This window comes from Chiloscyllium plagiosum, chromosome 15, assembly GCF_004010195.1.
Source record: "Chiloscyllium plagiosum isolate BGI_BamShark_2017 chromosome 15, ASM401019v2, whole genome shotgun sequence".
Lineage (NCBI taxonomy): Eukaryota > Metazoa > Chordata > Chondrichthyes > Orectolobiformes > Hemiscylliidae > Chiloscyllium > Chiloscyllium plagiosum.
In genome coordinates this window covers 64781728-64794629 of record NC_057724.1, presented here as the reverse complement: position 1 = coordinate 64794629, position 12902 = coordinate 64781728, and the positions used below count along the sequence as shown (strand labels likewise).

Sequence of the window (12902 nt, the reverse complement as noted above, 5' to 3'; positions counted from 1 at the left end):
TGATTGGTTCACAAGAGGAAACGTTGGAGAAGTTGATTGCTGAACTCGCGATTGTTTGAGATGGGTTTTGGTTTAAGTCGACCAATTATTTTTTTCGGATAGAGGTTGGCGTGAAAAGAAAAGTGACACCTTTCTCGTTGTACGGGGGTTCCAAAGTGCGTGGTGTAGGAAACTTGGCAGCCTGTCAGTACACAGCAAGCTCCCACAAACAGAGCTCTGATAATTACCAGAAAGTATGTTTTAGTAATGTTTGTTGAGGGCGAACATCATTGATTTTCTTTGGAATAACGACAATCCTTTCCATCCAGCTGAAAGGATAGTGAAGGTTTGAAAGGAGAAGGGACATAGGAGAGCTACAGGACCTTGAGTGGAATCCTATTGCCTGACCTTTTTTCTACTTGCAGGAAAAAAAGAAAAAATTTGAAAAAGAAAGTGAGAAGTTCTACTCTGCACTTGACCGACACCTGGGTCTTTCCTCAAAGAAGAAGGAATCCCAGCTTCTGGAGGTAATGGTCTTTTTTTTCCCCTCACTAATGCAGCTCTCCTTCCCTGGCACTGCCAGTCCCTCTTGCTTCCCCTTTAGGGTGTAGGTTTGCTCGCTGAGCTGTAGGTTTGATATTCAGACGTTTCATTACCTGGCTAGGTAACATCAGTGGCGACCTCCAAGTGAAGTGAAGCTGTTGTCTCCTGCTTTCTATTTATATGTTTGTCCTGGATGGGGTTCCTGGGGTTTGTGGTGATGCTTCCCCTTTATTGCTTCAGTAAGAAAGGAGAGTGAGGAAACTGAGCTAATGCCTAGAGGGATATTGATAAGTTGGCCAAATGGACAGACCTGAAAATGTGTTGCTGGAAAAGCGCAGCAGGTCAGGCAGCATCCAAGGAGCAGGAGAATCGACGTTTCGGGCATAAGCCCTTCTTCAGGAAAGGAAGGGCTCATGCCTGAAACGTCGATTCTCCTGTTCCTTGGATGCTGCCTGACCTGCTGTGCTTTTCCAGCAACACATTTTCAGCTCTGATCTCCAGCATCTGCAGTCCTCACTTTCTCCCCAAATGGACAGACACCTGGCAGATGAGTTTCAATGCACAGAAAAATGACTTAATGCATTTTGGTAGAAGGACATGGATATGGAAAGACAATAAAGGCTTGATGGCCCAACTTTGAGGGGAGTGCAGGAGCAGAGGGAACTCAGGGGTTCAACTGTATAATTCTGAAGGTGGTCAGCCAAGTTGAAACTTATAGGGTCCTTAGGGCTATAAATAGAGGCATTGAGTATAAACGTAAGGAAGTGATGCTACACTTCTACAAATCATTGGTTCGACCTCATTTGGAGTATTGTATTCAGTTCTGGGCACCTTAAGGAAAGATTTTAAAGTCCTGGGTAGAACTCAAATGGAATTTACAAGAATGATATCAGAAATGAGGAATCTTACTTACAAGCTAAGAATAGAGCAATAAGGCTATTCTTATAGCAGAGAAGATTAAGAGGTGGAAGTGGATTATGGCATGGTGGCTCAGTGGTTAGCACTGCTGCCTCACAGCACCTGGGTCCCAGGTTCGATTCCAGCCTCGGGTGACTGTGTGCAAACTCCACACAGACATTCTCCCCGTGTCTGCGTGGTGGCTTTCCTCCGGGTGCTCTGGTTTCCTCCCACAGTCCAAAGATGTGCAGGTCAGGCGAATTGGCCATGCTAAATTGCCTCATAGTGTCAGGTGCATTAGTCGGAGGGAAATGTATCTGGGTGGGGTTACTCTTCTTCAGAGGGTTGGTGTGGACTGGTTGGGCCAAAGGGCCTGTTTCCACACTGTAAAGAATCTAATCAGGTAACCTTATTGACATGTTCAAAATTATGAACAATTTTGACAGAGTAAAGGAGAAGATTCTGTTTCCACTAGTTGGTGTGTCGGTGAGTAGGGGTCACTATTTCAAGACTGTCAGGAAGAGAGCAAAGAGTGAGATGAGGAGAAACCTCTTTACTCAGTGGTTCGGATTTGGAATGCACTGCCTGGGAGAGGGGTGAAAGTGGATTGCATAGCACTTTCCAAAAGGCAGCTGGATTTATATTTGAACGGGATATATTTAGAGGGCTATGGAGACCTAGTACAAACATTATGGGTTGAATGGCCTCTTTCTGAACTTTTGAGTTTTTAAGATTCTGTAAGTGAATTGGGCAAAAGAGGATCTGGCATTGTGTATGCAGAATACATTGGTAGGTAAAGCACAAGAAATTTATCCTTCACTATCAGAGGTGGTTTCTTGGGATTATGACTCAGTGAAGAAAGCTAAATTGGCTGCATACAATTCACTGCCAAAGGCATATAGGGAATGGTTCTGGAATTTAAGAAAACTGCCTGAGTAAATCTGTAATAAACTCAGAAGTAAGTGAGGTAATTTTCACTGGTGAATAAAAATATTAGAGGTGAAAACACATTTAGAATTTAGAGTAATTTATTCTCCCCCCCCACTCCTTTCCCCCTTTCCCCCTCTCATTTTGTGGAATTTAAAATCTCATTGCCTTTTTGTATTGAGAACTCACGTTGAAGACTAAAGTGTAGCAACTACTACTGTAAAATTCTATACACTGAGTGGAAATCCATTTTGTTGCCTGTACTGCATTTATAACAGCGAACATAGCTTGTGTTGTGTTCCCCACCTTTTTATCAAATTTTTGTTACAGTTGTATAATATTTTGCTCCTTCAGCTGTGCCTACTGCCTGCACCCTACAATTTTAAAGCAGGTGGAGTTATCAACATATCACCGACTGCACAATTTGTATGAATTGTGTGGGTGGGGATCAGGAACTTGTAATATCAACATCTGCTTTTCTAAGTTGTGTGGGAGGATGAAATTTGCGAATGATGCGGAGATGTCTCAGTATGATTTGGATAAGCTGAGTGAGGGGACAATGGTAGTTGAAGTATAAAATGGATAAATTCGGGCCACTATGGCCAGGCAATAAACACTGGCCCAGCCAGTGATGTCTGCACCTCATGAGTGAATTTAAAAAAAGAACCGATTATCTATTTGGTTTAAAAAAAAAAATGAAGGTAGATCATTTAGGACAGAGATGAGGAGAAACTTCTTCACCCAGAGAGTGGTGGCTGTGTGGAATGCTCTGTCACAGAGGGCAGTGGAGGCCCAGTCTCTGGATTCATTTAAGAAAGAGTTGGATAGAGCACTCAAGGATTGTGGAATCAAGGGTTATGGAGATAAGGCAGGAAGAGGATACTGATTAAGGATGATCAGCCATGATCATATTGAATGGTGGTGCAGGCTCGAAGAGCAGAATGGCCTACTCCTGCACCTATTGTCTATTATTATCTGAATGGCCATTGATTTGGGAAAGGGGAAAGTGCAATGAGACCTGTGTCCTTGTACACCAGTTGCTGAAAGTAAGCATGCAGATACGACAGGCAGTGAAGAAGGCAAATTGTATATTATCCTTCATAGAGGTAGGAGTACAAGAGTAGAGATGTCTTGCTGCAACTGTACAACTGCAGTATTATGTGCAGTTTTAGTGTCATTTCCTGAGGAACGCCGTTTTGGCTATGGAGGGAATGCAATGAAGTTTTACCAGACCGATGGCAGGACTGATGTATAAAGAGAGACTGGATCCATTAGGATTATATTCACTGGAGTTTGGAAGAATGTCAAGGAATCTCTCAGAAAGCTACACCATTCTAACAGGACTAGACTGGGTAACCACAGGAACGGATGTTCCCAATGAGTCCAGAATGAAGATGAAAAGCAGGAACACGGTACTGAGTTGGATGATCAGCCATGATCATATTGAATGGTGGAGCAGGCTCGAAGGGCCGAATGGCCTACCCTCTTCCTATTTTGTGTATTTCTATGACTCTTCGGGTTGGGCAATGAATACTGATCCAGCCAGTGACACTGCATCCTCTTACTGAATAAATAAAAGTGGAACAGAGGTGGAACACATGCTGACGTTTTATGAAAAGAACAATAGGCAGCCAGTCTACTGTGTTCCCTCTAAGTTTCTTCCTGGCTGTGCATGGCAGTGATGTCTGGATTCAGAGGCTAGTGCTTTGATCAGTAGACCTTGGAGTGGCTGAGTTCCTAGCTTTAGAGAGAACATGTCCTCTTAGCGGAGGACATACGTGGAGTAGATTGAAAGTTCTGATAAACGTGTGACAACAGACTTTTAAAAGAAAATTATTTCATCAAAGTTTTTATTGCAATAATGTTTTAAAAACACTTTACTCCGCTCTGAGATGCTGATGATTGTCACTGCTTCTAGCTGTGATGGAGCAGCTTGTTGCGTTTTCCGCATTCTGTTCACAGAATCTGATAAATCCTTTTTGCTTGAATCCAGGCGGATGTGCAGGTTGATAAAGAGAGGCAGAACTTCTACGAGGCGTCTCTGGAGTACGTGTACAAAATTCAGGAGGTTCATGAGAGGAAGAAGTTTGAAGTGGTTGAGCCAGTAAGTTCTTAAAGCTTTGGTTTTAGTTCAATCTAACTGAAAATGTCCTACCCTTTCCTCTCCTGATAGTGCTGGTTCAAACTCTGGTAAAGTCAGAGTCATAGTCATAGAGATGTACAGCATGGAAACAGACCCTTCAGTCCAACCTGTCCATGCCGACCAGATATCCCAACCCAATATAGTCCCGCCTGCCAGCACCCGGCCCATATCCCTCCAAACCCTTCCTATTCATATACCCATCCAAATGCCTCTTAAATGTTGCAATTGTACCAGCCTCCACCATTTCCTCTGGCAGCTTATTCCATACACGTACCACCCTCTACGTGAAAAAGTTGCCCCTAAGGTCTCTTTTATAATTTTCCCCTCTCACCCTAAACCTATGCCCTCTAGTTCTGGACTCCCCCACCCCAGGGAAAAGACTTTGTCTATTTATCCTATCCATGTCCCTCATAATTTTGTAAAGCTCTGTAAGGTCACCCCTCAGCCTCCAATGTTTCAGGGAAAACAGCCCCAGCCTGTTCAGCTTCTCCCTCAAAGCTCAAATCCTCCAACCCTGGCAACATCCTTGTAAATCTTTTCTGAACCCTTTCAAGTTTCACAACATCTTTCCAATAAGAAGGAGATCAGAATTGCATGCAATATTCCAACAGTGGCCTAACCAATGTCCTGTATAGCAGCAACATGACCTCCCAACTCCTGTACTCAATACTCTGACCAATAAAGGAGAGCATACCAAACGCCTTCTTCACTATCCTATCTACCTGTGACTCCACTTTCAAGGAGCTATGAACCTGCACTCCAAGGTCTCTTTGTTCAGCAACACTCCCGAGGACCTTACCATTAAATGTATATGTCCTGCTAAGACTTGCTTTCCCAAAATGCAGCACCTCGCATTTATCTGAATTAAACTCCACCTGCCACTTCTCAGCCCATTGGCCCATCTGGTCAAGGTCCTGTTGTAATCTGAGGTAACCCTCTTCGCTGTCCACTACACCACCAATTTTGGTGTCATCTGCAAACTTACTAACTGTACCTCTTATGCTCGCATCCAAATAATTTATGTAAGTGACAAAACATAGAGGACCCAGCACCTTGTGGCACTCTACTGGTCACAGGCCTCCAGTCTGAAAAACAACCCTCCACCTCCACCCTCTGTCTTCTACCTTTGAGCCAGTTCTTCCTATATTCCATGAGATTTAACCTTGCTAACCAATCTCCCATGGGGAACCTCATCGAACGCCTTACTGAAGTCCATATAGATCACATCTACCGCTCTGCCCTCATCAATCGTCTTTGTTATTTCTCCAAAAAACTCACTCAAGTTTGTGAGACATGATTTTCCATGCACAAAGCATTGTTGACTATCCCTAATCAGTCCTTGCCTTTCCAAATACATGTACATCCTGTCCCTCAGGATTCCCTCCAACAACTTGCCCACCACCTCCTTGGTTCCCTGTTAAAATAGTCACTTTTCAATAACCACTGTAAGCTGAAGAGTCCTAAGTGCTGACATCACGGTTGAATATGAGTCCATTGTACAAAATGGTGTGTTATTCAGTGCTGGACAGGTGTCCTCCCCAAGACCTCAGGCTCCCCATTATAAAATCCTATAGTCACACAGGGGTGAATGTTACTCCTCTGAATCTGGAGGTTATTTTGGTCTAAGGAACAGGCCATAGTAGGAAATATGTTAGCCTTAGCCTTAGACTCAGAATCCCAAGAGTGTGGAAACAGGCCACTTGGCCCAACAAGTCCACACCAATCCTCTGAAGAGTAACCCACTCAAACCCATTCCCCTACGTTTACCCCTGACTAATGCCCCTAACCTACACATCCCTGAACACTATGGGCAGTTTAGCATGGCCAGCGCAGCTTACCTGCATGTCCTTGGACTGTGGGAGGAAACCAGAACACCCAGAGGAAACACTCGACATGGGGCGAATGTGCAAACTGCACATAGACAGTTGCCCGAGGCTGGAATCAATGCTGGCTCCCTAGCACTGTGAGGCAGCAGTGCTAACCACTGAGCCACCGTGTTTCAACTGTTCCATTAATGCTGATAATTGGATGTAAGACAGAAAAATCTTGCAGTATCTGTCCATCCTCCACTCTTCTATGTAGTGATAGCATCCAATAGTCTTTGTGGTTGAATTGAAGGTACTGAGGCGATTGGTACATGGTCGGGGAAGATGGGTTGCTATCTGTCTGAGAGAATAATGATGGCCAGACTCCTTCCCTCCATGGGCAAGGCAGGTCTGAGGGAAGCTTCTGCCCTTCAACCTCTGCCCCCACCCCAAAAGGAAACCCAGTCCGAGTCATCACTGCTGTTCTTTTCTTCCCCACAGGTGTTGGCGTTCCTACATGGGCTGCTCACATTCCATCATCTGACCTTTGAACTGACTCAGGATTTCATGCCTTATAAACAGCAGCTTCAATTAAGCTTGCAACACGTGAGTTCTGTTCCGATGTTTACTTTGGACTGAAGGTTAGATAATGGGTGGGGAGCAGTGTGTGCGAATGGGATTGGGAGAATGGGATTGACTCATTGGGCCAAGGACTCACCAATGAGTCTGATTGATTGAATCGAGAGATGTCCAGACATGGTGAACCTGTTGAAGTATGAAGTATCCTTTCTGGAGGCGAGATAGAGTCAAAGCAGGTTGGGCTGAGGTGGTCTGGCCAAAAGGCCTACCTTGGCTCGCTGCAATTATTGCTTCAGTTGGTTTCACTTTAGGCCCTCTACCCCTCCTTTCACCTCTTATTTTTCCCCCCCCCACCTCCTCCACAACCTCCATTACCCCATTACCTTGCCCACTCTGACCCCATGCCACCTCAACTCTTTCAATCAAGCCCCTCCCACCATGTCCAATTGCCCCTGAAACTCTTAGCCCTCCCATGCCCAGTAGACCCAATACAGAATCAAAGAATCTTATCCTATTGGCATGGGCGAGACTGCTTAGAGGGAAATGTCCATCTGCAAGTCTTCGGAGAGAAGTTGCATTCCAACAATCCTTGCAAGGTCGTTCAGACAAATAACAGGTGTTTAAGCTTTAAGAATTTGATGCCTTGTGTAAATAAATGTTGAGACATTGACAAAAGAAATCAAGAGAAAAATAACTTGGAGTAACTGCATGCAGATTGTCAGTCAGCACTTTCCTTTTGTCAGCAAACTTGCTTTAATGAGCCTTGGTTGGGAACACAGATTCCCATATATGCTTCATTATATACGAATCCTTCTGACTTGGTGAAAGTCCAGTCCATTGCGGTCTGACCGTGATTATTATGGAGCTCCTCATATCGAAATAAAAGCCTCTTCTTCCCAAACTTGATTTCTCCAATGTCCTTTTGATGTTTTCTGTACCTTCCATCCTAAACTCCTCTGCCTGTCTACTTCTATCTCCAACTTTCAAAAATTGAGATAACACTGCTTTGCCCAAAAGACTTGTTTCCTTTCTGTTCCCTCTGTGAATCCCCTGAGGCTGTGTCCTTCTATAAGAAAGACACAAAAGTGTCTCACACTGTTGATTATTGCCTAATCAACATTGAGTAGGCAGATGTTGAAACTCCCTATAAATTTATTAAATGTTGTCCTTATTTTGAGCAGATAATTCACCAACGGGAAATGTCCACTGAACCCTTTTTAAATGGTAGATACGCAGGAGACTGGAAGAACATAGCAAGCCAGGCAGCCTAAGGAGATGGAGAAGTCAATGTTTCGGCTGTATCTTCAGGGGGTGGGAGTAAGGGGAGCTGCAGATAGAAGGGGTGGGGAAAGGGACAGAGTGATGGAGCAGGGATAGGTGCTCCTAATGCTGCCTGGCTTGCTGTGTTCTTCCAGCCTCCTGCGTGTCTACCTTGGATTCCAGCATCAGCAGGTTTTTTTGTTTTGTCCCTTTTTAACCCCCTCAGAGAGTTTGCAACCCATATTCCCACAGCCACAGAGAATCAAATGAGGACCGTTTCACAAAAGCATCTTGCCCAACATACATCCCATCTCTGTTGTTCTCTGGTCTGTCTTGTCAGCCATTGGGAGTTGGCGTTTCCTGTGCGTTTCAGGAGCTTGACCTATTCTGAAGCAGCTCACCACCTGGAAGTGGGCAACAGGATAAAGTTATGTTGGGAAACTACGGGTTCTGAAAACGGTCTTGGTTGTTTTCACAGACGAGGAACCACTTCATGGGCACTCGAGAGGAGATGGAGGACCTCATGAAAAGAATGAAAGAGGCTCCGCAAAATTGCAAGCTCCCGGGTCAGCCCACCATTGAAGGCTACCTCTACTCTCAGGAGAAACGTAAGGAACAGTGAGAATCATAGAATCCCTTCAGTGTGGAAACAGGCCCTTCGGCCCAACAAGTCCACACCAACCCTCTGAAGATCCCACTAACACTCCAGATTTGTTTCTGCTTCTCACTAATACTAGTTGGAGATTTCTAGAACTCACTGGTGGGAATAGTTTGAGAATTAGGGCCAGACCATGCAGGAGAGATGTTAGGAAGAACTTCCACACACAAAGGATGGTAAGATTTTGGAACTCTTCATTAACAATAGTCGATGCTGGATCAGTTGTTAATTGTAAATCTGAGACAGATAAATTTTTGTGAAGCAAAGGATATAAGTGCAATGGGCCATAAGTAAGTATATGCAGTCAAACCACAGATCAGCCTCCTGTACATAATGTTCATTTTGTTATCCCTGAATTGCTTTGTTTCTGTCACTGCCAGGTTTGATTTCCTGAAGTTAGCTGTTCAGAGTCACTGTCCAATTTTCTGAGGTCCTCAGGTGATTTTAGCCTCCTCGATGGGCTGAGATCTTTACTGCATGTCTTGATGCCATCTAGTGTCTTGTTGCAGTATTGCAGCAGTTTAGTTGTTTTGATCTTGCTATACAAGCTCTAGCTTGATGTTCGTTCATTTTTCTTATTGACTGAACATCCAGTTTGCCTACGGGTGGTAAAGTGCCAATGTATAGCTAGGTTCCTGCATTATTCTCCAGAACAATACTCTTCGATTCATTTAACCCCTTCAGTGGCATAATTAATTTACTGCGAACTCTGACTGCACCAGGATTTATTCTGTCAGAAAATCATCCGTTGAATGTTTTATGTGACATTTAAGACTCTAAGGGAGGGTATCTGATCATTGTGTGACCCTCTAGGGTAAGGATGGTGAGGATTCAGGAGGAGGGGTAGATGCGAATAGGGAGGACCAGACAGATTTCTATTTATGCAGGTTTTCAAAAGAAAATCTACTTCTGACTCTCCCACAGGGCCTCTGGGATTCTCCTGGGTGAAAAACTACTGCAAATATGTGAAAGACACCAAAATTCTAACCATGATCCCGTGTGATCCGAAACCTGGGGCGAAGCAGGTGAGTAGTTTTTATTTATTCACGGGATATAGTTATCGCTGGCTGGGTCAGCGTTTGCTGCCTTTCTAAGTTGCCCTTCGGAACATGGTGGTGATTGGCTGCTTAAACTGCTGCAATTTGTGTTGTATGTAGACCCACAATGTCGTTAGGGAGGGGATTCCAAGATTTTGACCCAGTGACACTAAAGGACTGGCGATATACGTCCAAGTCAGGAAGGTGGGTGATTTGATGGGAGACATGCAGTTGGTGGTGGTCTTGTGTACCTGCTGCCCTCGTCCTTCTAGATGGAAGTGATTGTTTAGAAGGTGGTCATCAAATGTTGGGTGGTTTTGGCTACACAGACACAGTGGGCCAAGTGGCCTCTGCTTGTACCACAAGCCTCCTGTGACTGAGTTGCTATAACAGTCAGAATGTAGTGCAGCTGATTGAGTAGAATGTAGCGGCTGCATTAAGAGGACATCTTGGAGGGCTCATCCAGCAAGGCAATATGGGTACAACTCGGGAATAAGACAAGTAATGGGGGTTATGTGGTGGGATTGTACCAAGGCCCATGAGAAAGTGAGGACTGCAGATGCTGGAATTTAGAGTCGAGGGTGTGGTGCTGGAAAAGCACAGCAGGTCAGGCAGCATCCAAGGAGCAGGAAAATTGATGTTGTGGGCAAAAGCCCTTCATCCTGAGAAAGAAAAGTTCTTTCCTAAAGTTCTAAGGAATCATCCTGATGAAGGGCTTTTGCCCGAAATATTGATTTTTCTGCTCCTCTGCTGTCTGACCTGTTGTGCTTTTCCAGCACCGCACTCTTATATAAGGCATCCCAACACCCATTGGGAGGTAGCACAACAGATATGTATCATACAACATCAGGTTATAGTCCAACAGATTTATTTGGAAGTACACTCTTTCGTAGCGCTGCTCTTTCATCGGGTAGCTAGCACTGGCTGCCTGATGAAGGAACAGCACTCCTAAAGCTTTATGCTTCCACACAAACCTGTTGGACTATAAACTGGTGTTGTGATTTTTAAACTTTGTCCACCCCAGTCCAACACTGGCACCTCCACATAGCAGACATATCCTGGAAAGATGTTAAAAAAAAAACCGGGCTGTTTTAATAGGTGAATTTAACTTGCCCAATATTGGCTTCCTTAGTGCCAGGAGCTTTAATGGGGTAGAATTTGTTTAATGTATCCAGGAAGGTTTCTTGATACAATATGTAGGCAGTCCAGCTAGGGAAGGGGCCATACCAACCTTGTAATTGGGATGAACCTGGCACAGTGATCGGGGGCGTATTTTGGGAACAGTGACCATTATTTCATAAATATCGATAAAGATAAGACTGGTCCTTGGGTGAAAGTGCTAAATTGGGGGAAGGCTAATTACAACAGTATTAGGCAAGAACTGAAGGAATGATATTGGGGGCAGCTGTTGGAGGGTAAATCCACTTTTGACATGTGCGGATGTTTTTGAAGGTCAGCTGATCAGAGTTCAGGACCAGCATGTTCCTGTGAGGATGAAAGATAAGGATGGCTAGATTCGGGAACCCTGGGTAACAAGAGAAATTAAAAGATTGGTCAAAAAGGAAAAGGAAGCTTATTGTAGACAAAGCACTTGAGGAATATAAAGGAAGCAGGAAAGAACTTTCCTAAGGAATTAGGAGGGATAAAAGGGGCTTTTAAAGTTTCTTTGACAGGTAGGATTTAGGAGACTCCCAAGGTATTGTATACTTTAATTAGGAGTAAGAAGGCAGCTGGGGAAAGGGTAGGTCTACTCCAGGACAAAGGAGGGAATTTATGCATTGAGTCAGAGGAAGTGGATGAGATCCTTAATGAATTATTCACACTGGTATTCACTGAGGAGAAGGACGTAAATGATGGTCAGATTAGGGAGGAGTATGTTAATATTCTAAAGGAATGTTGATATTAAGGAGGAGTTGTTGGGCTATAGGGAAAAGACCAGAGGGCGGAGTTGAACATAATCATATCAGCCATTATCCCTCTGAATGGTGGAGCAGACTCAATGGGCTGAATGGCCTACTTCCCTTGCATCTTATGGTCAGCTGGATGAGCTGGTGTAATATTGCAAGAAACACGGTTTGAGAGGCCATTAAAGGATTAGCTTTCTTTGGTACAGAGTTATGAATAAAATCTTGCCTATTTTTATGGGGTTAAGCATTTGAGATTTTAAAAGCTTTAGGTTTTTGGGAGTGTAAATGCTCTGTTTGTACAGTCCAGGCTGTAATAGCTATTTAGATTTCTGGTTGATCTGAACATGCACGTGTGGCTGCTGATGTCTGTCCAAAGTGAATACTGGATGATTGGGCACGACCAAGTGGCGATTGGGCTGGCATTACTTTGGCATGGTGGGGCTGTCAGGGGTCATGTGGGTGTGGGGAGATGTCATGGGCTGGCATGGGGAGTAAATGGGGGTGGGGGGGGAGCAGTGGTGGGAGGAAAATGTGAGAGGGGGGCCTCCAATTTAACAAAACCCCCAGGATGTCGCCCGTGAAGTGAGGCCCATCTGCCAGCCTCTGATCTGTATCTTGGGGTGGGGGGGCCTCACTCTTTACTACACCCCACCACCCCACTGGAAGCTGAAGCAGTTTGGGGGCGAGTCTCTCAAAGCTGGGAAACGTCCCGATTTGAACTGTCCATCTGGGCTTCAAACTTAGCTTCAGTGTCTCTCCCTAAGGTTTGTGTTTGATTATTGCAGACTCCTTGGAGCCATGAGACATCAACAAGGATAAAACATTGTAACTACTGTACAAACTGTACATTGTTAGTCTCCTGCACCAGGAGAGGACTTTGGGGTTATTTTGTGTTTGAGTCAGTGAGTGGGATAATGTACACTTGGCAGCAAATACCATGAATGGAACAAGAAAGTGGAACAGGGTTTAAATCCTCAGCTACGATGCCAAGTCCATCTAGGGCATTGGTTCATCATGTGCAGCAGCGTGCTGGTCCGTACAAGAAGGTAGGTATTGTAACTCAGTAGAAATGGATTCTGGCTCTCAAAGCAAGCAGGGCAAAGAGACTTACAATGCTGAATTGGCTTGGGATGGAAAAGGCAACATTGAGACAAATTTTGTCAAGGT

At 44.6% G+C, this 12902-nt stretch overlaps 1 protein-coding gene across 5 annotated transcripts in view; it reads left to right on the top strand.

Moving 5' to 3' along the window:
* Positions 1-12902, top strand: part of ophn1 (oligophrenin 1) — a 202129-nt gene that overhangs the window by 91650 nt on the left and 97577 nt on the right. For all 5 annotated transcript variants that reach the window (XR_006313821.1, XR_006313820.1, XM_043705052.1 and 2 more), the window contains exons 5-9: positions 405-506; positions 4340-4450; positions 6796-6900; positions 8612-8741; positions 9716-9816. Coding sequence is in view for 3 of the 5 variants with exons in the window: in XM_043705052.1 (XP_043560987.1) it covers positions 405-506; positions 4340-4450; positions 6796-6900; positions 8612-8741; positions 9716-9816 (549 nt within the window). In the remaining 2 variants the exon portion in view is untranslated. The remainder of the gene's footprint in view (positions 1-404; positions 507-4339; positions 4451-6795; positions 6901-8611; positions 8742-9715; positions 9817-12902) is intronic.